Source organism: Phocoena sinus, chromosome 5 (assembly GCF_008692025.1).
Source record: "Phocoena sinus isolate mPhoSin1 chromosome 5, mPhoSin1.pri, whole genome shotgun sequence".
Taxonomy (NCBI): domain Eukaryota; kingdom Metazoa; phylum Chordata; class Mammalia; order Artiodactyla; family Phocoenidae; genus Phocoena; species Phocoena sinus.
In genome coordinates, this window is record NC_045767.1 from 113,597,732 (window position 1) to 113,624,867 (window position 27,136).

General features: G+C 37.8%; 1 protein-coding gene across 1 annotated transcript in view; it reads left to right on the top strand.

Annotated features, from left to right (window-relative positions):
- The window catches only part of TTC29 (tetratricopeptide repeat domain 29), a 261,315-nt gene that overhangs the window by 108,831 nt on the left and 125,348 nt on the right, over positions 1-27,136 (top strand). Inside the window, exon 8 of the mRNA XM_032632825.1 lies at positions 16,436-16,527. Coding sequence (XP_032488716.1) covers positions 16,436-16,527 — 92 coding nt within the window. The remainder of the gene's footprint in view (positions 1-16,435; positions 16,528-27,136) is intronic.

Genomic DNA, 27,136 nt, shown 5'->3' on the forward strand with positions numbered 1-27,136 from the left:
GCACGCGGGCTCGGAAGTTGTGGCACGTGGGCTCAGTAGTTGTGGCTGGTGGGCTGTAGGAGCGCAGGCTTGGTAGTTGTGGTGCATGGGCTTAGTTGCTCCATGGCATGTGGGATCTTCCCAGACCAGGGCTCGAACCCATGTCCCCTGCATTGGCAGGCGTATTCTTAACCAGGGAAGCCTGAGCCTGGTCACTTTTAACAAAGGTTAAAATCAGAATATAATCTGCGACAAACTAATGTGATACCAAGCTTCTACCCTGGTAGACCAGGGGCAGAGATGGTCCCGGAGACTGGGGTAGGTCGAAGTTGCTAACTGGGTGGACCCCCAGCAGGGCAGACGGCAGAGCTCAGGGAGCAGAGTAACTAGCACGTTATTACAGAAATTATCTTTTCGGCTCTATTAACTCTCCGTTTCTAAGTATTGATAAGTAATTTGAAAATGCGAAATATAATGGAAAATTTCTAGTTTAGCCTACAAAGCCTAAAGCTTACTATAGAATGTAAGCAGCAATTTTTTTACCATTTTATTTTCAGCTCATATGTTGTTTCAGAGCTGATCAAAGGCATTGGTTGCAAAGTATAAAATAAATCACACTTCTAAATAAACCACTAAGGAGTGTTAAATTGATTTAAGTGATTTTCGGAATATTAATATTTCAAACGTCTCTGTCCCAAGCCTCTTTACAGCTACCTATAGCAATAATAACTACCATTTCATTCTACCATTCTTCATCTTATAATATTACATAGTAAACTGTGTAAAAAGAACATTGTTTTTTAGCACTGGAATAGAAATGTAGGATTTCAGCTGTTTATTTATGTTTAACTATCTTGAATTTTATTCAGTCAATAAAAGTATACTCGATTAATGCATTTCTTATACTCTTTGCCTAGGTTGAGGTACTAGAGTGCCATGTTTGTTTTTCATTATTAAAGAAAACTTTGCCTTCCACTCCCATTCCTTTGCGGTAAATTTGATTTTAAGCAGCATGTATTTCAGGGTTAGTCTCAGTCTTGAGAAATTTTCCAGCCACAGAATTATGCATCTTTGGCTTATCTAAAAATATGGTTTAAATTGTACACATGATTTTCCTAGAATGTTTTTAATATATACGGAAGAAAAACCGGTATCTGCAGCGTTAAATGGAATGTCAATGAATATCCCTCAGTGGGGGGTTTGGACACCAAAGCGTCCCACGCATACACTTTGGTGGTAGAGTCAGCCGGGTGGCACAGTGTGACAGCCAGCGATGTGAGCAAAGACACGCCGGTGATGAAAGCAGCCACCAGACGGCTGCATCACGGTGCACGCGTTCAAAGGTATTTCTGAACCGCACGCATTTGTACTTACCTGGGTCCCCAGCCTTACCCTGGGCCACCATCCTTTTCTTCTCTGCCTCCAAATGTCTCCCCTTTTTTTCTTTTTGTACTTCAGCAACCTCCCTTTTCCTTTTCAAGTCCCCTCCATCTGCTTGTGTGTCAGTGTGTCCTACTGCCTCTCGGCTTGCTGAGGAATCCTGGCGTCCTCCCTGCCTCTGCTCAGCCCTGTCGCCCGCCTGTCACTGCTCCGCGCTCTGTGCCACGCTGGCTTGTTTTGTCAATAACCATTTATTTGTTGCTGGAATAGTAGCAGCCATTACATCTGACCTCCCTGTTTCATCAATTATGGATAGATTATTGGATGTGAACATCTGCAAAAGCTTGCTGTTGAACTCACCTCCTGGCTAGGATTAGATAAAGTACTAAACTGTTGTTTATTGTCAGGCCAAAACTCTACTGGGAAGGCAGGGAATTCCAAGAGAAGCAGAGCCCCATCCGAAGTACCCAAAACCGTTTCATATTGCCAGCATTTCCCCTAAGATTCCAGCGATTTATTATTTACACTTATTAGTCGTCGTTATAACCTACTTGATAAAAGCTCTTGGCAGGCTTCGCATTTCCCGTCATTGTCACATCTGTCAGAATGGAAATGACTCATAAATTGTTTTCTTGTCTCGTCTATCATGGTGAAAGGGTAATATATGAAGCTTCCTCTGTGTTCAAGCCTTCAGAGGAAGACTTTCCTACCATGTTTTATTTTAAAGAAACATTTTCGCGCAGCCAGTTATGAAAGCATTACATCATGGACCTAAATTAGGGTTTACCGAGTTTACCAGAATAATGGCCTGTGGTGGAAAGGATATCAAATTGTACAGACACAATATGCTCAAAATGTTTTTCAAGGCTTTTATGGATTTCTGAGAAGGGGGAAACAAAATGAAATTTTATTGAATCCTGCCTTAAATGAGGAAGAAATCTAGTAAGAGGGATTATGAATAGATGATGGCTTTACCGCCAGGGGAAAGACACATCTCCTAGTGGTAATTGGTTCATACAGAAATATAGAAATTTTCACAGGATTAGTGTTTATTAAAACCTTCTAGATCGTCACTCGCTAGTATAGAACCTTCCTTGATCCTTCCCTGCGGAACCAGAAACCGTTTTGTGCAAAATGGTCCAATGGGAGGAGGTTGCTAAGTGGCCATTTCAGGAGAAGCGGAGGAGCTTGGTGTGTCGCCGAGCTAGTGGCTTTTCACTGTTCACCTCTCCGTCTTAACTTGTTGCTTGTGAAGGTAGAAACTGTAGTTGCTCACCATTCTAGATTAAAAGAGAGAAAAAAACTCTTTTATATTTCTTCCAAAGACAGGAAGAATTACTCCTCAAGATGCCATGACGAATCTAACATAATTTCAACCTCTGATCTGCGTGTACTCACTGAGCATAAAGCCACATGGGCTCGTAATGGGGGAAAGCTATTTATTTGGGAATGTGACTGGATGAAACAGGCCCGCATTTAGATGGGGGGGTTCTTATGTCATTTTAAAATGTCATTTAGGCACTTCCCTGGCGGTCCAGTGGTTAGGACTCCACACTTTCACTGCCGTGGCCCTGGAACTAAGATCCCGCAAGCCACACGGCACGGCCCCTCCTGCCAAAAGTGTCATTTATGTCTTCCTTTAGGAATCTGGCTTGTTTGCTGATATTTGAACTCTCTAGGATGGCTGTTAACTGAAAATATTCACATACTTTCCATTTGCCATAGTTTTTTTTTTTTTTTTTTTTTTTTTTTTTTTTTTTTTTTTATGCGTTACGCGGGCCTCTCACTGTTGTGGCCTCTCCCGTTGCGGAGGACAGGCTCCGGACGCGCAGGCTCAGCGGCCATGGCTCACGGGCCCAGCCGCTCCGTGGCATGTGGGATCCTCCCGGACCGGGGCACGAACCCGTGTCCCCTGCATCGGCAGGCGGACTCTCAACCACTGCGCCACCAGGGAAGCCCTTGCCATAGTTTTAAAGTGCCATATTTTTTCCTTTATTGAGACATAATGCAAAACATTATGTAATATAATTAATATATAACAAGCTCTAACATACATTATATGTAATATATTAATATTATATAATACTTGATTTATGAGCTTAATTTCCTTTAAGCCAAGTAAATAGTTATATATAATAGTATATTATGTAATACAACAGCTCATTATATCCACATTAATGCTTCTGCAGGTACTTTACCACCAGCACCTTCCAAAAGCTCTACCATATTCATTCAACAATATTCTATGTTAACGTAAGACTAGGAGCTAGGGGTGCAATGGAGAGCAAAACACATGTGGTTCCTGATCTCGTGGCAGCTACGATCTAATTGAAGAGAGATGAATATTATTAAGCAGATACATGCGGTGCTTTGCTAAGCGGTGGAACAGCACAGAGAAGTGGTCAGTGTGGTGAAGGCCTGGGGAGCACGGGACAGGCACTGGAGGAGCCGGGCGTGAAATAAGAAAGAGCAATGCAGTCAGAGGGGCGTGGAAGTGGAGAGAACTGAGTTTATTCCTGACAGTGGGAGGTCTGTGTGGCTAGAGGGAGGTTCCCAGAGTCCTGCCCATTCCAGCAAGCCATAATTGTTGCCATTTCTGCATGGACAAAGTGACCATACATGTTTGGTCAAACTAGATTTGACTGGCACTTCATTTGATTCCATTTGCCATCACCATCTTTAGTCTCCATCAGTAACAGAGAACTGAAATTACTGATAATGTTATCATAGGTGTAATAGAGTCACTTGTCACACTCGCTTTTCATCTTCCCATAAACATAATCAAGTGGAATTGGAGACTTTCTTAGTTTAAAAAAATATGCAAACCTTTTTCCCCCAAATCTTTTCTGACAATGAGATCTCTAATCATTTTATATAACCTGTGTCTCTCGCCATAGAAGGAATCCACCCGTATTGTCTTTCACTGACAAACATAGAAGGGGAAAAGGCTTGAAGTTACGTCCTTGCCACTTTAGCTCTAGAGAACCCTTTTATTTCTCCCTTGAAGAAATACTTATATTTTGTTAGAAGGCCCTATTTTTTTTTCTTGGCAAATACTGAGGATTTTTGAATAAGAAGTGTAATTGAAATAATATTTTTTAAGATGCTAAACTAATTTTTAAAAACTGTCCCCCAAGTTTTGTTGCCTCATAACTCTCAATCCAGAGAATCAATTGTGTGCATTGCATCAGTGGGTACAGTAGAGAATAAAGTCAATGTTCAACTTGGAATTTCAAGTTCAAATGGGTTTTTTTGGTTTAATTTTAGGGGCTTTTATTTTGTTTATGGTTCAGAGCAAGGCAATATCTACCAAGTTAGGTTTTCGTGAAAAAAAAAAAGATTTCTATATCCTGAATCTTCCTTTTTGTATCAAGGATGAAACTTTGGATTCAAGGCAGAATAAAAGGGTCCTCTAGAGCTAAAACTTCTCCGTTTTTTTCTTTGGGTGCTAGAAAGAGATTCTTTCAGATTACCTCAGGCAAGGGGATTGTTTGCAAAGATTCCTGTGGCCATGAGGGAGATCATGGCCCATGAGTACCCAGGATGAACAGACAGTTGGGCTTCATAAACTGAAAGACTCCTGGGAACTGGAGGAGCCCTGGGAGAAGAGGGGCTGAGTTTCCCTATTATCTCCTCAGCAGTAGCCGTCAGTCTGACCCACTCTGTTGACATAACTTGATCACGCTCTTGGTGGTCTTTGAGCACCTTCTCACTTTTGCCATTACCAACTGCTCAACGGGTCTGGATTTCCTGAGAGAACGTGATTGAACTAACTAATCACTCTACTCTTCCACTGAATATTTTCATGTCAGACCACTGCACAGATGACTGAACTGCCTTTGGGCACCGGCCTTCTAACAAAATATAAAGCAAAACCTTCTATGGATTTCCCTTGTAGGAGATTAAGGGCAGGGAAATTTTCTTTTCAAGGACCTATAAATATAACTCACACCATGATTGGGCTGCACAGGATAAATGTTTGCATGCTTTCTGATTCAAAGTACAGAAATAGTTGAGAATTAGAATAGAAATTCTTCATGAATATGTCCCTTGTTAACATAGTATACAAGTATAATGACCAATTTAGAAAATGGCAGTATTAAGCAATATATTCCAATTTACTGCTGAGGAAACTTTGTTTTTAACTGTAAGTGGAATTCTATTTCATTGTTTGGGGGTTTGAGAGTCATCTCTATATTGAATGTGTAGAGAGAGAGTTTTTGCTGAAAGAAAATTCTTGGAAATTTTTGAGATATATTTCTATCCTTATAGCTTTTGAAAATACAATGTAAACTCCTACTGTGTGAGAGATTAACTAGTAATTCTAATTTTATGAATTTAAGGATAACCTTGAATTTTCATCACATTTTTAAATATTTCAGGCTGTAAAAAAATTGCTATTCTTGAAGAGCACTGATCATTGCATTTGTAACAATTGGTATTTAATATGAACCAAAAGCTTTGTAGATTTACCTCTCCTTGTTATCACCTATTGCATGGTAGGGGCATTTTTTAAAAGCAGTTCATTAAGAATATGCAAGCTTTTTCAAATGAGGGGGAAGGCTGAAAATAAAATTTCAACTGAATGAAATGACTCATCATTTTGTTTCTCGTGTTTTAAAAAGTATTTTTAAACATAAAATAAATTCATCAGGGATTTTTAAAGCCAAAGATAAATGATTGAAAATAATTAAGGCATATCTTCAATTAGTAAATACAGCCATGTAGAGTCTAAAATCAAAATCATATTTTTGGAAGGGAGAATTCTAGGTCATTTGGTCCTACCCCTTTATCTTTCAGACTTCAAAACTGAAGCTCAAGTTAACCAAGTGACCTGTCCGAGGTCACACCCTGAGCTCATGGCAAAAGAGAAGCGAGAGCTCGTATCTTTTAACACTCAGTTCTTTCTGCGCTGGACTATTCAGCCCTCACTTTATGTGTCAGGTGATGTAAACAGTCCAAATGATGAGTAATGCATTTCAGGGAGAAAGAGTACACTGTCCAAATGATCAGTGTAAATAGCAAGGCAAGACTACTCCTAACTTAAGGATATAGTTTCAGCAGAATGCAAAATATATAACTACTTTCATGTGTTATTGTTTGCAGAGCTGCACACTTCACTGTCCTCAGTGTTCATTCAATATAACATATTTGTAGCAAAAGATTACTGTATTTATCGCATGTCAGATACTATGCCTTCGCAGAAAGTGTATAAGAGCCTTTAAGTGATGGGAAACCAGTTCTGTGTACCCCTGTTTTTATCATCTTCTCCCATTGCCTATTCCTGGCTCTAGTAAAATGCTCTGAATGCTGTTGCTACCCAGTCTGGTCCTCAGCCTGTTACTGCAGGGCTTGTCAGAAATCATTAGCCACTGATTTCTTTGACTAATGTTGCAGTTGATTGTCTGAATCATGTTCAGACGCTGTAAATGAGGCAGAAACATCCTTTCTGCTCACCAACTGTGAAATGGCTAAAGGGGGTTAGATTGCCAGAAATCAGAATAAATGTATTTCCGATAAGATTTGACAATGATTTCAAGCTCAAGATGGCAAACTTGATTTTTTTATTTCTATATTTCTTATTTCACAAGAATAAGTCTGTATCATTGCCTTTTCCTCCTCAAAGTAATGCCCTGTATTGAGCTCAGTGCTGAACCTTTGTTACGAAATGGCACAATTTGGGGTTTGTGTAGGGATTGTATAACAAAGTGTTAGCTCCGCTGCCTTTTTATGGTGGGCAAGGAAGAAAGAGATAAAAAACACACCCTAGGCAATGGACTCATAACTTATTTACAGAGAAGTCCGATGGATGCCCCTTATGGTTTTATAGATGTATTTTGGTCCAGGTGGCTTTATTTAAACTCTTCTAGAACTCTTAGACTTGTAGACAAAATTAGAAATAAAACGTTCAAATGTAGTGCAGCTGCTGGGGTTTCATCCTCACATGTTTCAGAGCATCCTGGATGCCTCTATAAGTTTGGATGCTTTGAGGAGGAAGAACAGCTTTCTTTCAGTATTGGAAGAGCCGTCACATGGAGGAAGGATGCACTCATCTTGTCCCACAAAACACAACCTTGGCTAGCAGGCAGAGTTACAGATTTTGCTTCCACTTAACCAATAGGTTTTTCACATAACTCTCCGATGATTGAGTAGTCTCACAAGAGGATAGTTTCCCATCAGGAAAATTGTTCAAGAAAAGGCTTCATGAGGATTTCTCAACAGCAACACTATTCACATTTGGAGCTGGATCATTCTTTTTTACGGGGGGGATGTTGTGTGAATTGTAGGCTATTGGGCAGCATCCCTGGCTTCTCCCAATGACGACAACCTAAAATGTCTCCAGACATTCCCAAGTATCCCCAGGAGGCAAAATCGCCCCCATGTGAGAACCAATAGGTTAGATGGTTAGATAAGCACTCGGGGAAACTAAGCAGTTGCTTCATTCAAATCCTTGGTAAGTACTTTTAAATTCCTCATCTTAGTGAAAACTTATAACATCATTTCAAGGTAGACTTTACTCATTTTCATTTTACACCCGAGGAAGTAAACTCACAGACATTAAATCACTTGACATTTGTCACTCAGCTCGGTAGTGAACCTGCCTGAATCAAAAGCCTATGATAGTTGGAGAAACTTTGAACACCCAGAGGGAGATTTGATTAATTTTCCCATAAGGCCCTTCCAAAGCCTGGTCTATGCCCTCAGAGTAGGGGTCCCTACTGATTTCAAGTATTAAATTAACTAAGGAAGAGAGCAGTGGGGGGAGGGTAGTAAGTGGAGAAAGGAACTTACATAGAAAAAAATACGAAGAATATGAAATAAAAGTAGAATTGGAGTTTACAGAAAATTTTCAAAAACTACAAAATTTCCATCTCAAATAGGCTAGATGCTGTAACTTATTTTATATGATATTTTCCATGGGTTATTTTCCTACAGAAACAATGGCAGTTCGGGTCACCAGCCAGAGCACAGAGACCCATTTAAACTTCATGTCACTGATCTGTATTAGTTTGAGTTGTTCGTGCTCTGTGCTATGCCTGAAGGAGAAATAAAAGTATTTCCTCTCCTTTTCCTAGGCATGAGAATAACTCTGCATAAAATTTGGAAAACTTGGAATGTTGGGAAACAAGGCAGCCAACTGCACCATCTTACCTGTGGCATTTTTCACCAAACATGTTGAGCTGCCTAGAAAGCAGAAAAGACAAAAACTATGAATAAAAATGTCCTGCAAAAGACTGCTTTTATGTACATGTAGAATAAAGGATGAAAGTGAAGGACCTGCCTTACCTTCAAAACAATAGTCAAATTCTTTCTTTGTCATCAGAAAGATAAATTGCAGCTTGAAAGTTTGTCACTTCATACCATCAGTTAAAACTGTGATTAGTTAGTGGATGTTACTAGAAAAAACATTCTATGCAGGAACCTTAAAGCAAACTTTTCTATTGGTCATTGTTGCTACTATGTACCTGGGAAAGCTTCTTTTCCTCATTGTATCACCCATTCCCATCTCCAGTCCTTGGCTTAAGCTCCTCTCAGTAGGGACCCAATTCTATCATTCCTTTAAAATGTAGATTGTTTCCCTTTCTATAGGAAGCCTTTCCCCATTGTATTTTCTTCATTGCTCTTATTACTATTTGAGATTTATTCATTTATTTATTTAATTACAAATTATCTCCCCATCACCTAAATACAACGTAGACTGCATGGAGGCCAGGGATTTGCTGCTATATCATTAGCACCTAGAACAAAGCTTGGCTCATAGAAAACACTCAGTATTTGTTTAATGAGTTAAAAAAATTTTTAGCTCTTTATGCAAGCTTATAGCACTATATAGTTTCTGCGCCTGTATGTCTTATTGCCTTAGATAGTAAGGTCTTTAAGAGTAGGGATATGTCTCTATCTGGAAAAGATGAAAACTCTAATTCAAAAAGATACATGTACCCCAATATTCATAGCAGCACTATTTACAATAGCCAAGACATGGAAGCAACCTAAATGTCCATTGACAGATGAATGGATAATGAAGATGTGGTATATATACAATGGAATACTACTCAGCCATAAAAATTATGTGTGTGTGTGTGTGTGTGTGTGTCTGTGTGTATATATACATACACACACACACACACACACACACACATAATTTTATCCTGCAGTCACATCTAATAATGGAATGGAATGTACTGGAAGAGTTCTTTGCATAATACCTTGGTTCCGAAGGCTAAGCATTATGAAAAAAGTGGTAACAAGCGGGAATAAAAATAGCATGTAGTTATCGTTTCAGGGAACGGTGACTTACAAATGCCTGATTTTCACATCTGCTGCTTCACATTTCCCTCCTCCCTGTTTTCATGTCTTCCACACCACTGTGATAAGGAACATTGTGGAAAAGCATGTGGAGCATCTAGAAAATCTGAAGGCGCAGAAGTAGACCGCAAAGGAGGTTATAAAAATCAGTACCTGCTTAAGGGATCATATCATAAGGTGGAATTTCAAAACAAGGCTGGTCTATTTTTTAATAACCTTTGCCCCAAATTATCCTGCCAGACACTATCTGTATTGTTTCATTTCCCTTCATTAGACTGCAAAACACTCCCCCAGAAGAAATAATTGGGACCTACGAAGCATCCTCTTTTTATTTTTTATTTATTTATTTATTTATTTTAGCATCCTCTTTTTAAAACAACAACTTCTTCTGGGAGGATTAATGATTTTTGAGTCATTCATACCAAAGTATAAATTTGTTTAATCAACTACTATTCTTCTGTCACTTAACTGAGGAAATTTCCCTGGGGAGATACAAACACACAAGGTAGGGGAGGTGTACCAAAAGGGAAGAGGTCAGATGCCAAGTTATTTCAGAATTTTTCCCAAGGCAGACCTTTCTTTAACCCAAGGCAGACCTTTCTTTAACCTAAGGAAAAGAGAAAAAGAATTTTTTTCCATCTCTCTCTCTCTCTTCTAAGCAGCAAACATATTAAAAATTAATTGAGAAAGGGTAGTATGAGAGATCATTGTAGTGATAGAACTTTTCTATATCTTGACTGTGGTGGTGGTTACGTGAATATATACATGTGATGAAATGGCATAAAATTAACATGCCATATGTGCATGCATGGGTGCACACACACACACACGCACACGAGTGTGTGTAAAACTGGTGAAATAAGGTGGGTGGATTGTGAATTCCTGGTTGTGATATACTATAGCTGTGCAAGATTTAACCACTGGGAAAAGCTAGCTGAAGGATATGTGAGCATGCTCTGTATTGTTTCTTACAATTGCATATGAATCTACAATTATCTTAAAATTAAAAAAGATTTAAAACAAATGAAGGGGACAGTGTTTTCTTATAATAGCTGGCTGGGCAGAGGGGTGGGGAGAGAATTCCATCTAATTTGGGAAAATTAGGCCAGGAGTGATCATCATCATAGTGGCTTAAAGTAAGTTTCAGTTTTGAAAGCAAATATGAGGGCCATGATTTCTGGAATTTCTTCTGTTTTAATGTCTAAAATAAAGGGACTATAAGAGAGGAACTGCAGTGGAGTAAGGAATGGGAAAATAGTGGAAGACAAGAAGGGGCATCAATATCAGATGGTTCGGGCTTCCCTGGTGGCGCAGTGGTTGAGAGTCCGCCTGCCGGTGCAGGGGACGCGGGTTCGTGCCCCGGTCTTGGAAGATCCCACATGCTGTGGAGCGGCTGGGCCCGTGAGCCATGGCCGCTGGGCCTGCGCGTCCGGAGCCTGTGCTCCACAACGGGAGAGGCCACAACAGTGAAAGGCCCGCGTACCGCAAAAGAAAAAAAAAAAATCAGATAATTCATTTTCTTTTGTTCCAAGGTGCCCTGATCATTGGAAATCCTAAAGATGTAGAAGAAAGAAAACAACTGGGTGTCTGACGTTTTTAGACATAGTAATGTGTTACGTTTTCTGCCTTAAAGGTGCTCAGGCACAGAATTTATTCCTATAATCTTCCAGGGGGACCAGGCTCCTTTTCTATTTTCTTTCTCAATCTCTCTAGATCTAGATCTAGATCTAGTCTAATATTCGTGTACATCTATCTATGTAAACACAATATATATATATATATATATATATATATATATATATATATATATACCACTCACTTACTTTACCGATGACAATCTTGACTTAAATCCAATGTTTCCTTGAAGGCTATTGCAGCAAAATGAATTAATGATCCTTAAAATTTGATTTTCCAGCAAACAATCCTTCAAAGAACTTGTAGCATATTGCCAGCATTATTCTTTTGCACACTCTCATTTTTTATGTTAAGTATTCTACTGGTTTCGCTTTTAGGTAACCAATAAAAATTATCTCATTTTAAGAACCTGGATTTTATTTGAAAATATCTTTTCAAGTTAATCAGTTTTATTTCAGTGGGAAGATAAAGTCCATTGCCTTTAAAACTTCTAGTACAATAGCTTTCAAAACTTCATCTCCATTATTCAGGGAAAATATTGGAGCAATGTGATTGAGTGGGCACAAAGCACTCAATTTTTATTAGGTACGTGAACTGACTTTTCCAACTTTGGTAATCTTGTAATCATGCTCATTGAAATTGACATAGTAGCACGCTTAAGCAGTGTTTTCCTTGGTCTTTTGACAAAGATTGATTAAGTTCATTGTCCATAAAATTTAAGAATCTATAATGAATTTTGAACTCATCAAAATATTTTTCACCTGAGATTCTTTTTTCTCTCCTCTTATCTCTGATTTGCAATGACAGAATTTAACCTTCCACACCCTGGATTTGTTTCCAACATATTGCATGCCACAGGGATATTCAGTCAAGTACAGTGGATCCCTCAGATTTCCACACTGTATTTTCTCACTTGAAGTAATCTTTGTAAAGAAGATTCCTGTTTGTCTGATGATTCAAGTTGATCAATATTTATTAATTTGTAAATTATACCTTAATTAAAAAGCAGGTAACATAATTTACCGTAAGGTCAATATAAAACATCTTTATTTTCTACACAATTTGGGTTTGTTGAGATATTTAATATTCATGCTTTTTAAAATTGAAGTATAGTTGACTTACAATATTTTGTTAGTTTCAGGTGTATAGCAAAGTGATTCAGTTATATATATTTTTTCAGATTATTTTCCATTATAGGTTATTACACCTATCTATTTCATATATAGTAGTGTGTATCTGTTAATCCCATACTCCCAATATATCCCTCCCTTTCCTCTTTAGTAACTATAAGTTTGTTTTCTATGTCTGTGAGTCTGTTTCTATTTTGTATATAGATTCTTTTGTATTATTTTTTAGATTTCACATATAAGTGATATCACATAATATTTGTCTTTGTCTGACTTATTTCACTTAGTTTGATAATCTCTAGGTCCATCCATGTTGCTACAAATGGCATTATTTCATTCTTTTTTATGGCTGAGTAATACTCCATTGTATATGTGTACCACATCTTCTTTATCCACTCATCTGTTGATGGACATTTAGGTTGCTTCCATATCTTGGCTATTGTAAATAGTGCTGCTATGCACATTGGGGTGCATGTATCTTTTTGAATTAGAGTTTTTTTTTCTTTTCTGCATATTTGCCCAGGAGTGGGATTGCTGGATCATATGGCAACTCTATTTTTAGTTTTTTGTTTTTTATTGGGGGACAGTTGCTTTACAATGTAGTGTTAGTTTCTGCTGTACAGCAAAGTGAATCAGCTATATGTATACATATATCCCCTCTTTTTTGGATTTACAAAAAAAGAATCAATTTACATTCCCACCAACAGTTATTTTCTGCACAATTTGTAATCTCGTTATTTTTCCACTTACTTTTATTTTTTTTTCCTTTTTCTTTTAACACTATCCTTCCTACTTCCCTTAGGTTGGACTACACAATTCACCAATCTGCTGAGTCTCGTCTTGGGTTCCCCTTATGATTTTACCTGAGTTGGCTCTCTCCAGTCAGAGCTCACATTCCTGAGGAGCAGAGGCCCTGTCTTTGATTTAGAATGAGCTCCCCTGTAGCACTTTCAAGGTTCTCAGTACTGACTTCATGAACAGTAGTCCCCCCTTACCTGTGTTTTCACTTTCCGAAGTTTCAGTTACCCACGGTCAACTGAGGTCTGAAAATATTAAATGGAAATTTCCAGAAATAAACAATTCATAGGTTTTAAATTGTGCAGTGTTCTAAGTAGCATGATGAAATCTTGTGGCTTCCATCCTGATCCATCCCGGACGTGAATCATCCCCTTGTCGAGCATATCCCGACCATTAGTCACTTAGTAGCCATCAAGGTTACTGGATTATTGTTGAGATATCATAGTGCTTGTGTTCAGATAACCCTTATTTTACTTAATAACGGTCCGAAAGGGGAGTGATGCTGGCGATTTGGATATGCCAAAGAAGAGCCCAGAGTGCTTCCTTTAAGTAAAAAGGTGAAAGTTCTCAACTTAGGAAGGAAAGAAAAAAAATTGTATGCTGAGTTTGCTAAAATCTATAGTAAGAACGAATCTTCTATGTGTGAAACTGTGAAGAAGGAAAAAGAAATTCATGCTAGTTTTGCTGTCACACCTCAAACAGCAAGTTATAGCCACAGTGTGTGATAAGTGCTTAGTTAAGATGCAAAATACATTAAATTTGTAAGATATTTTGAGAAAGAGTGACCACATTTACATAACTTTTATTACAGTATATTGTTATGATTGTTCTATGTTATTGTAAGTTATAGTTGTTAACCTCTTACTGTGCCTAATTTATAAATTAAACTTTATCATAGGTATGTATGTACAGGAGAAAGCATAGTATATGTCCAAGATTTCAGGCATCCACTGGTGGTCTGGGAATGTAGCCCCCGTGGATATGGGAGGGTCCAGTGTAATTGATTATTTCCCTATTGGGCCAGTAGTGAACTATGTTCTTCCCACTGCCTATATATTTCCTGTTTTTAGGTAAAGCATTTAAGCTGAGAGAGGCACTCTCTCAAGTCACAAATAAAATGTGTCGCCTTTACTCTGAGGAGGGAACTCTCCAGGAGCTCTTCACTGATGGCTGGTTAACAGAGTCCCAGAAACTTCTCATCCCAGGTTCAAATAGAACTCTGTATCATCTCACAGCAGCCTCATAACAACTCTCAGAGGGAGGTTTTCTTTTTTGCTTCGAGGAAAGCTTCTCAGGGAGATTGCTTGGGCCAGGTGTGTTGAGTGTGGTAGAATTAGGTCTTGAATCCAAGTCTTCTTACTCTAAGGTGGGTGTTCATTTCAGGAAACCCCATCGGGTTCCATGAGGAAGCTTCTATAGAATCAAGTCCAAGGCCAAAACCAGAAGCCCAGGCTGAGCTGGTATTTGCTCCTTGATTCTATAGAAGCTTCCTCATGGAAACTACCCTCCTAACCACGGTCCAAGGAGTCACAGCCCTAAGATAATGTTGGGTACTTCCGGATGCTACTGTACTGCTTCCGGGTTCATGGTGGCCAGGGGTGTGGGAGAGTGGTGCAGAGTAAGCACAGCTGAAGCCCTGGAGAAATCTGTTTTCAGCTAATTCACACAGCTGCATCAGTGCAAACCTCTGTACCACTAGACTGTAAATGCCTCGAAGGTTTGCAAGCATACTCTCTTCTCTTTAAGATTTCCTAGGGTTTAACACAACGTTGGCACACAGTAACAATATTTACCGAAAAACGAACTATTTTTGACACAAAATATATAATATTCAATCTTTAACTTTCTAGAATGCCATCTAAAACATATATGAACCAAAAGAGACACTTGACAGTCTCTTCCTGAATATTTTGATATTTGGATTTAATAAGGTCTCTTACAAATTCACAAAATTCAGAGGTTCTGCCCCTTAACGCAGAAAGCTCAATGTCAAGTCATATCGGACTTAATCTGGGTGAATCAGTTTTGCACAACAGAGTGAAAAGAATAGTCTCAGGTTTATACAAGGCTTTTTAAGAGACTTAAAAAGAAGAATCAAAATGATGAACTTTGCAGGTTTAACAGGAATTAAAATACTGGGTCAATATGTATCAGTAAGTTTTAATATCAGTATTATTTCAAGTCACTTGTAAACCACACACACACACACACACAGACACACATACACACACAAATTAGGAGGTATCACATGGCCTCACTGAAGTTATTTCCCAAATATTAACTTTAAGAAAGTAAAGCTGAATATCAACACCGCCTTTCATACACAAACTTTCTAAGATGCCTAATTCAGGCCGGATGTACATCCTCCCTCATGCTGACTCTCCCACTCAACGCCATCAAATGACCTTTGCTAATTTCTTCTTAGAAAATGAGCAAAAAGGATTTCCATAGAGGTCTTTGGAGATTTCCTGTGTCTTCATGTGTGTAATAGGTTGGTTCAAGTAACAATGAAGGAGGAAGAGGAAAAGGGGATTTTGTTTTACATATTTTCCTTCTTCTGGCCTTTGAAAGGGAAAAAGAATAAAAAGGAAAATTATACCATGCAGATGATGTCAGTGTTAAGATCATACGTTTGGCTGTGGCAGCTGTAATCTTTTGATTATTGAAGAGATTGTTGGTAATGAAGTACATTTGTAAGAAATATTTTTAGTGTATACTGAATATGTGTACAAACTGTGAGATATGCCTCTAATAAAATGATAGATTTAGAAATTGCCTGGCACATAAATTCATGCTTTTCAAACGGCTATTTATAGAAGGAAAAGTGATATTTAAGCTACCCTAGTAGACTATTATAATCTGCCTTATATTACCTAAGATAGTGGTCCCATATTTGAAAATAATGTTGTAAACCATTCAATTGTTTACTCACCCCTAAGTTATATCAATTGGAAGATTTTGGATTGTTCAGGAAAAGAATTACTTTTACAAAAGTAAGACTTCACTGTCATGGCTCAAAGAGATCACTGCAAAACAAGTTATACTATAGATAAAAATAAACCAAACCAACATGAAATTTTAATAAACAAAAAAATATTTTATGGTGATGTGAAAAACAACTATTAATTGGAATCTTTTCTGTTATGAAATGAAACATCAGTGAATCTGGTCATGTTATATGTTTAATAAGGATTCCTCTTCCCCCATAGGTCCTTAACACTTATGCTAACATCTCTGCAGACCTGGATGATGATCTCAGCCTGGGGAGAGCCTATGAAGCAACAGCCAAGGTCCTGCAGAGGTAAGTTAGCACATCCTTGTCTTGCTGTCACTGTGAATTCACTCAACTGTGAAAGACAAATTGTTTGAGGTCTGTCGCTTTCCATTACTGCCTGCTTAAATTTTAAGCAGTGCCCTTCTTAAGTGACCCTTTCATTGTAAGTTATTTTAAACCAATGTGGTATTTTTAAATATACACCTAAACTCTTCTTTGTCTTTTCCTCCTTCATGTTATTTTATTTTTGATATTCTGGAAGTTTAGTGATGACCTTGATTGAATGAGAGGGAAAAATCAGGTCACATCTCACAGGTTAAAAAGGCAGAGAGCACAGAGATACACAGTACGCTTCAGTAACTCTGTTTCACCGTAACCTTTCCAGATCTCTTCTTTGAGGCAAGTTTCCATTTTGTGCTTCAATCGTCCTTCTTCCATTAAGACATCTCTCCTTTGAGCATGTCTGGATAAACAATTGGGTGCAAAACCAATATTTCCTTTAAAACAGAAAATTGAACAAAAGTATATATGAACAATTTGTGATACAAATTTTTCCATGGAAAATATATGATATAGCCTTCACTTATTGTATTGTGATTGCTGCGTACTCCATTTAATCACAGCATTATATTTAAGCCAAGATAGAGTAAGAATAAAAAAAGTTATCAAAGTTATGGCCTTGGTTTTTGGTATGTTACCTTATATCCAAGATATAGCTGTTAAATAATTTTGTAGTAGTAGTAGTAGCAATAATAATAATAATAAACGTAGATTGTGTCAAATTCTAATCTTCCCGTTTGTATTTCAGTTGTAAACACATACAAAGTGGTGTTTTAAAAGGCAAAATTGTTATTCCAAAGGCATTTGAAATGTGTAATGCCTTGAAAGTGGATCTTCATTATGTAATTACAATTCCAATATAATAATCATTAAATATTAAATAAATGATTAATTAAAGATCAAAACACCAACACGAATAAAATGCATAAGGTGCCCGACAACATAAATACAATGCACTGCAGTCATCACTGGATGAACAGTAAGGGACAGACATAGTTATAAGGAGAGTATAGACATTTACTCAAGGAAGGCAGGGCCAGCCATGAGTGAAGCAAGCAACCTGTGAGTGTTGTGGTCCCTCCACATAAAGACTGATAACCATCCTGTGCATGATGAACCCAGCTATCCCTTAAACTTTTATTTTCCAAATAATCACCGGAAAGAAGCAGATGTTTGAACACAAAAAAGAGATGTATAAGGATTCAATGTAATGTCTGTTTGGAACACACCACCTCTGTGCCCTTTTATCAAGCTCATTTTGATTATTTCATTATTTGATTCTGCTGTTAACACTGCCCAGAATCAGTAGAAAATGATTGATTTGTCTTGCTTTATAGTAGCAGACCTGGTCTAAGCCTAAACAGTTAAATAAATGCATCCCTCAACATGTTTATAAAATAATTTCTAAAAATAACATTGTGTTCCAACCTAGATAGAGAGAGAAAACTTCAGGGAAAAAAGTTTTCTTTCATAAACCTGTACTGAGCACTTACTATGTCACATGACAAGTGTTGGATTTCCCCTTCAGTTACTGATAGTCTTTATAATTATTTTTGAAACTTCTGGAGACCTGAGGTTATCTTAAAATACTTCTCACCTGTTAAACCGGGGTCTCATCTGGAATATTTTAGTTTCCACTCCGGGATTTGAATTCCTGCTCTATACTGTGAAAGTTAAGGGGAAGGGTTGAATAAGTATCTTGGCAACAACAACAACAGATAATCAAATGTTTTAATTTGGTTGCTTAAGTATTATTTTAGGTTGAGGTATGGAAAATGATCCATATATATATATATTTTTGAAGTGTAGTTAATTTACAATGTTGTGTTATTTTCTGGTGTACAGCAAAGTGATTCAGTTATATATATACACATATATATATATTCTTTTTCATATTCTTTTCCTTTATGGTTTATTATAGGATATTGAACATAGTTCCCTGTGATGTATAGTAGGACCTTGTTGTTCATCTATTTTATATATAGTGGTTTGTATCTGCTAATCCAAAACTCCTAATTTATCCCTCCTTCCCCTTCCCCTTTGGTAATCATAAGTTTGTTTTCTATGTCTATGATCATAGTCTGTTTCTGTTTTGTAAATAAGTCCATGTGTATCGTATTTTAAATTCCATATATAAGTGTTATCATATGATATGTCTTTCTCTGTCTGACTTACTTCACCTAGTATGGTAATCTCTAGGTCCATCCATGTTGCTGCAAACGGCATTATTTCATTCTTTTTTATCGCTGAGTAGTATTCCATTGTATATATGTACCACATTTTCTTTATCCATTCATCTGTTGATACTTAGGTTGCTTCCATGTGTTGGTTATTATAAATACTGCTGCTATGAACATTGGGGTGTGTGAATCTTTTCAAATTAGTGTTTTTGTTTTTTTCCGATATATAACCAGGAGTGGAATTGCTGGGCCATATGGTAGTTCTATTTTTAGTTTTTTTCCGTACTATTTTCCACAGTGGCTGCACCAATTTACATTCCCGCCAACAGTGTAGGAGGGTTCCCTTTTCTCCACACCCTCTCCAGCATTTATTATTTGTAGACTTTTTAATGATGGCCATTCTGACCAGTGTGAGATGCTTGTAGTTTTGATTTGAGTTTCTCTAATAATTAACAAAGTTGAGCATCTTTTCATGCGCCTATTGGCCATCTGTACGTCTTATTTGGAGAAATGTCTATTTAGGTCTTCTGTCCATTTTTTGATTGGGTTGGGTTTTTTTGATGTTGAGTTGTATGAGCTGTTTGTATATTTAGGAAATTAAGCCCTTATTGGTCGCATCATTTGCAAATATTTTCTTGCAGTCCATAGGTTGTCTTCATTTTGTTTATGGTTTCATTCACTGTGCAAAAGCTTATAAGTTTAATTCGGTACCATGTGTTTAGTTTTACTTTTATTTCTTTTGTCTTGGGAGGCTGATCTAAGATAACATTTCTAGAATTCATGTCAGAGAATGTTTTACCTATGTTCTTTTCTAGGAGTTTTTTGGTGTCATGTCTTATATTTAAGTCTTTAAGCCATTTTGAGTTTATTTTTGTGTATGGTGTGAGGGTGTGTTCTAACTTCACTAATTTAAATGTGGCTATCCAACTTTCCCAACATCACTTGCTGAGGAGACTGTCTTTTCTCCATGTACATTCTTGCCTTCTGTGTGAAAGATTAATTGACTGTCGGTGTGTGGGTTTATTTCTGGACTGTCTATTCTGTTCCATTGATCCATATGTCTGTTTTTGTGCCGATACCACACTGTTTCGATTACTGTAGCTTTGTAGTATTGTCTGAAGTCTGGGAAGGTTATGCCTCCTGCTTTGTTCTTTTACTTCAGGATTGCTTTGGCAATTCTGGGTCTTTTATGGTTCCACATAAATTTTTAGATTATTTGTTCTAGGTTTGTGAAAAATGTCATGGGTAATTTGATAGGGACCACATTAAATCTGTAGATTGCTTTGGGTAATATGGCCATTTTAATGATATTAATTCTTCCAATCTAAGAGCATGGGCTACCTTTCCATTTCTTTCTTATCATCTTCATTTTACTTTATCAATCTTTTACAGTTCTCAGAATATAAGTCTTTTAACTCCTTGGATAGGTTTATTCCTAAGTATTTTAATTTATTAACATTTTTATTGGAGTATAGTTGATTTACAATGTTGTATTAATTTCTGCTGTATAACAAAGTAAATCAGCTATATGTATACATATATCCCCATACCCCCTCCCTCTTGTTAATCCCTCCCACCCTCCCTATCCCACCCCTCTAAGTCTTAACAAAGTGCGGAGCTGATCGCCCTGTGCTATGCAGCTGCTACCCACTAGCTATCTATTTTACATTTGGTAGTGTATATTGTCAGTGCTACTCTGTCACTTCGTCCCAGCTTACCCTTCCCCCTCCCCGTGTCCTCAAGTCCATTCTCTACGCCTGCATCTTTATCCTTGTCCTGCCCCTTGGTTCATCAAAACCATTTTTTTTTTTAGATTCCATATATATGTGTTAGCATAGGATATTTGTTTTGTTTCATTGTTTTTGTTTTTTTGCTAGTATGATAAGCTTTATATTTTTTTAACATCTTTATTGGAGTATAATTGCTTAACAATGGTGTATTAGTTTCTGCTTTATAACAAAGTGAATCAACTATACATATACATATATCCCCATATCTCCTCCCTCTTGTGTCACCCTCCCACCCTCCCTAAACCATCCCTCTAGGTGGTCACAAAGCACTGAGCTGATCTCCCTGTGCAATGTGGCTGCTTCCCACTAGCTATCTATTCTACATTTGGTAGTGTATATATGTCCATGCCACTCTCTCACTTCATCCCACCTTACCCTTCCCTCTCCCCATGTCCTCAAGTCCATTCTCTACCTCTGTGATTTTATTTCTTTCCTGCCCCTAGGTGCATCAGAACCATTTTTCTTTTTTTTAGATTCGATATACATGTGTTAGCATATGGTATTTATTTTTCTTTTCCTGACTTACTTCACTCTGTATGACAGACTCTAGATCCATTCACCTCACTACAAATAACTCAATTTCATTTCTTTTTATGGCTAAGTAATATTCCATTGTATATAGGGGCCACATCTTCTTTATCCATTCATCTGTCAGTGGACATTTAGGTTGCTTCCACGTCCAGGCTGTTGCAAATAGTGCTGCAATGAACATTGTGGTACATGTCTCTCTTTGAATTATGGTTTTCTCAGGGTATATGCCCAGTACTGGGATTGCTGGGTCATATGGTAGTTCTATTTTTATTTTCTAAGGAAGCTCCATACTGTTCTCCAGAGTGGCTGTATTAATTTACATTCCCATCAACAGTGCAAGAGGGTTCCCTTTTCTCCACACCCTCTCCAGCATTTATTGTTTCTAGATTTTTTGATGATGACCACTCTGACCGGTGTGAGGTGATACCTCATCGTGCTTTTGATTTGCATTTCTCTAATGATTAGTGATGTTGAGCAGTCTTTCATGTGTTTGTTGGCAATCTGTATATCTTTTTTGGAGAAATGTCTATTAAGCTCTACCATGCATTTTTGGATTGGGTTGTTTGTTTATTTGATATTGTACTACATGAGCTGGTTGTATATTTTGGAAATTAATCCTTTGTCAGTTGCTTCATTTGCAAATATTTTCTCCCATCTGAGGGTTGTCTTTTGGTCTTGTCTCTGGTTTCCTTTGCTGTGCAAAAGCTTTGAAGTTTCATTAGGTCCCATTTGTTTATTTTTGATTTTATTTCCATTTATCTAGGAGGTGGGTCAAAAAGGATCTTGCTGTGATTTATGTCATAGAGTGTTCTGCCTATGTTTTCCTCTAAGAGTTTGATAGTGTCTGGCCTTACATTTAGGTCTTTAATCCATTTTGAGTTTATTTTTGTGTATGGTGTTAGAGAGTGTTCTAATGTCATTCTTTTACATGTGGTTGTCCAGTTTTCCCAGCACCACTTATTGAAGAGGCTGTCTTTTCTCCATTGTATATTCTTGCCTCCTTTATCAAAGATAAGGTGACCGTATCTGCGTGGGTTTATCTCTGGGCTTTCTATCCAGTTCCATTGATCTATATTTCTGCTTTTGTGCCAGTACCATATTGTCTTGATTACTGTAGCTTTGTAGTATAGTCTGAAGTTCAGGAGCCTGATTCCTCCAGCTCCATTTTTCTTTCACAAGATTGCTTTGGCTATTTGGGGTCTTTTGTGTTTCCATACAAATTATTCAATTTTTTGTTCTAGTTCTGTGAAAAATGCCATTGATAATTTGGTAGGAATTGCATTGAATCTGTAGATTGCTTTGGGTAGTATAGTCATTTTCATAGTGTTGATTCTTCCAGTCCAAGAACATGGTATATCTCTCCATCTGTTTGTATCATCTTTAATTTCTTTTATCAGTGTCTTATAATTTTCTGCATACAGGTCTTTTGTCTCCTTAGGTAACTTTATTTCTAGATATTTTATTCTTTATGTTGCAATGGTAAATGAGAGTGTTTCCTTAATTTCTCTTTCAGCTATTTCATTGTTAGTGTATAGGAATGCAAGAGATTTCTGTGCATTAATTTTTTATCATGCTATTTTACCAAATTCATTGATTATACTTTTCTGGTAGCATCTTTATGATTCTCTATATATAGTATGATGTCATCTGCAAGGAGTGACAGTTTTATTTCTTCTTTTCTGATTTGGATTCTTTTTATTTCTTTTATTTGTCTGAATGCCATGGCTAAAACTTCCAAAACTGTGTTGAATAATGGTGGTGAGAGTGGGCAACCTTGTCTTGTTCCTGACCTTAGAGGAAATGCTTTCTGTTTTTCACCACTGAGAACAATGTTGGCTGTCGGTTTGTCATATATGGCCTTTATTATGTTGAAGTAGGTTCCCTCTATGCCCACTTTCTGGAGAGTTTTTATCATAAATGCGTGTTGAATTTTGTCAAAGGCTTTTTCTGCATCTACTGAGATGATCATATAGTTTTTATTCTTCAATTTGTTAATATGGTGTATCACTTTGATTGATTTGCATATAATGAAGAATCCTTGCATTCCTGGGATAAACCCCACTTGATCGTGGTGTATGATTATTTTAATGCACTGTTGGATTCTGTTTGCTAGTATTTTGTTGAGGATTTTTGCATCTATATTCAACAGTGATATTGTCCTGTAGCTTTCCTTCTTTGTGACATCTTTGTCTGGTTTTGGTATCAGGGTGATGGTGGCCTCATAGAATGATTTTGGGATTGTTCCTCCCTCTGCTATATTTTGGAAGAGTTTGAGTAGGATAGATGTTAGCTGTTCTCTAAATGTTTGATGGAATTTGCCTGTGAAGCCATGTGGTGCTGGGCTTTTGTTTGTTGGAAGATTTTTTATCACAGTTCCAGTTTCAGTGCTTGTGATTGGTCTTTTCATGTTTTCTATTTTGTCCTGGTTCAGTCATGGAAGGTTGTGCTTTTCTAAGAATTTGTCCATTTCTTCCAGGTTTCCATTTTATTGACATAGAGTTGCTTGTAGTAGTTTCTCATAATCTTTGTATTTCTGCAGTGTCAGTTTCATTTCTAATTCTATTGATTTGAGCCTTCTCCCTTTGTTTCTTGATGAGTCTGGCTAATGGTTTATCAATTTTGCTTATCTTCTCAAAGAACCAGCTTTTATTTATACTGATCTTTGCTATACTTTCCTTCATTTCTTTTTTATTTAGGATCTGATCTTTATGATTTCTTTCCTTCTGTTAACTTTGGGTTTTTTTTGTTCTTCATTTTATAATTGCTTTAGGTGTAAGTTTAGGTTGTTTATTTGAATTTTTTCTCATTTCTTGAGGTAGGATTATATTGCTATAAACTTCCCTCTTAGAGATGCTTTTGCTGCGTCCCATAGAATTTGGGTCATTGTGTTTTCATTGTGATTTGTTTCTAGGTGTTTTTTGATTTCCTCTTTGATTTCTTCAGTGACCTCTTGATTATTAATAGTGTATTGTTTAGCCCCCATGTGTTTGTATTTTTTTAACTTTTTGCCCTGTAATTGATATCTAGTCTCATAGCATTGTGGTCAGAATAGATACTTGATATACTTTCAACTTTCTTAAATACACCAAGGCTTGATTTGTGACCCAAGATATGATCTATCCTGGAGAATGTTCCGTGAGCACTTGAGAAGAAAGTGTACTCTGTTGTTTTTGGATGGAATGTCCTATAAATATCAATTAGGTCCATCTTGTTTAATATATCATTTAAAGCTTCTGTTTCCTTATTTATTTTCATTTTGGATGATCTGTCCATTGGTGAAAGTGGGGTGTTAAAGTCCCCTACTATGGTTGTGTTACTGTCAATTTCCCCTTTTATGGCTGTTAGCATTTGCCTTATGTATTGAGGTGTTCCTATGCTGGGTGCATAAATATTTACAATTGTTATATCTTCTTCTTGGATTGATCCCTTGATCATTATGTAGTGTCCTTCTTTGTCTCTTGTAAGAGTCTTTATGTTAAAGTCTATTTTGTCTGATAAGAGAATTGCTACTCCAGATTTCTTTTGATTCCCATTTGCATGGAATATCTTTTTCCATCCCTCCACTTTCTGTCTGTATGTGTCCCTGAGTCTGAAGTGGGTCTCTTGTAGACAGAATAGACAGCATATATATGGGTCTTGTTTTTGTATCCATTCAGCCAGTCTATGTCTTTTGGTGGGAGCATTTAATCCATTTACATTTAAGGAAATTATTGATATGTATGTTCCTATTACCATTTTCTTAATTGTTTTGGGTTTGTTATTGTAGGTCTTTTCCTTCCTTCTCTTGTCCTTCCTGCCTAGGGAAGTTCTTTTAGCATTTGTCACATAGCTGGTTTGGTGGTGCTGAATTCTCTTAGCTTTTGCGTGTCTGCAAAGGTTTTAATTTCTCTGTCAAATCTGAATGAGATCCTTGCTGGGTTGAGAAATCTTGGCTGCAGGTTTTTCCCTTTCATCACTTTAAATATCTCCTGCCAGTCCCTTCTGGCTTGCAAATTTTCTGCTGAAAGATCAGCTGCTAACCTTATGGGGACCCTTGTATGTTATTTGTTGCTTTTCCCTTGCTGCTTTAATATTTTTTCTTTGTATTTAATTTTTGATAGTTTGATTAATATATGTCATGGCATGTTTCTCCTTGGATTTATCCTGTATGGGACTCTCTGTGCTTCCTGGACTTGATTGCCTATTTCCTTTCCCATGTTAGGGAAGTTTTCAACAAAATCTCTAACTATTTTGTCAGACTGTTTCTTTTTCTCTTCTTCTTCTGGGTCCCCTATAATTCGAATGTTGTGCGTTTAATGTTGTCCCAGAGGTCTCTGAGACTGTCCTCAATTCTTTTCATTCTTCATTCTGCTCTGTGGCAGTTATTTGCACTATTGTATCTTCCAGGTCACTATACATTCTTCTGCCTCAGATATTCTGCTATTGATCCCTTCTAGAGAATTTTTAATTTCATTTATTGTGTTGTTCATCATTGTTGGTTTGCTCTTCAATTCTTCTGGGTCCTTGTTAAACGTTTATTGTATTTTCTCCATTCTATTTCCAAGATTTTGGATCATCTTTACTTTCATTATTCCTAATTCTTTTTTCAGGTAGACTGCCTATCTCATTTTCATTTGTTTGGTCTGGTAGGTTTTTACCTTGCTACTTCAACTGCTGTGTACTTCTCTATCTTCTCATTTTGTTTAACTTATTGTGTTTGGGATCTCCTTTTTTCAGGCTGCAGGTTCATAGTTCCCGTTGTATTTGATGTGTGCCCCCAGCGGGTGAGGTTGGTTCAGTGGCTTGTGTAGGCTTCCTGGTAGAGGGGACTGGTGCCTCTGCTCTGGTGGGTGGGACTGGATCTTGTCTTTCTGGTGGGCAGGGCCGCGTCCAGTGGTGTGCTTTGGAGTGTTTCTGAACTTAGTATGATTTTAGGCAGCCTCTCTGCTAATGGGTAGGATTGTGTTCCTATCTTGCTAGTTGTTTGGCATGAGGTGTCTAGCAGTGGAGCTTGCTAGCCATTGGGTATAGCTGGGTCTTAGCATTGAGATTGAGATCTCTGGGAGAGCTCTCACCAATTGATATTACATGGGGCCAGGAAGTCTCTGGTGGTCCAATGTGCTGGACTTGGCTCTCCCTCCTCATAAGCTCAGGCCTGACACGTGGCCAGGGCACCAAGACTCTTTCAGCCACATGACTCAGAAGAAAAGGAAGGAAAAGAAGGAAGAAAAATATAATAAATAAATATAAATAATAAATTTTTAAAATAATAAAAATTTTTTTTTAATTTAAGTTTTTTTTAAAAAGAAGAGAGCAACCAAACCAATGAACAAATCCACCAATAATAGCAAGCACTAAAATGTAAACTAAGATAAACATAAAACTCAGAAACAAATCAGTTGCAGACAGCAAGCCCTAGTCTACAGTTGCTCCCAAAATCCACCACCTCATTTTTGGGAGCATTCATTGTCTCTGCAGGTATTCCACAGATGCAGCATTCATCAAGTTGATTGTGGGAATTTAATCTGCTGCTCCTGAGGGTACATGGAGAAATTTCCCTTTCTCTTCTTTGTTCACACAGCTCTTGGGGTTCAGCCTCAGTTTTGGCCCCACCTCTGCGTGTGGGTCATCTTCAGGTGTCTGTTCCCCACCCAGACAGGTGAGGGTTAAAGCAGAGGCTGATTAGAGCTCTCTTGCTCTCTCAGGCTGGGGAGAGGGAGGGGTACTGTAGTCATAATTGGAATGCAGGGCTAGCCTCCAGTGTCAGAGGCCCAAGTGACATTGCAACAGCCTGTGGTGTGCCAGGTATTCTCCCAGGGAAGTTGTGCCTGGATTTCAGGACTCTGGCAGTGGCAGTCTGCACAGGCTCCTGGAGGTGGGGGTGGGGGTTGGGGGGGTAGTAACCTGTGCTTGCACACAGGATTCTTCGTGGCAGTGGCAGCAGCATTAGCATTTCATGACCATCTCTGGGGTCCAAGCTGATAGCCACAGCTCACACCCATCTCTGGAGCTTGCTTAGGCGGTGCTCTGCCTTCTGTGGGCATACAGGGAAGGAATCCCCTCTCCTGTGCACCCCGAAACAATGATCTCTTGCCT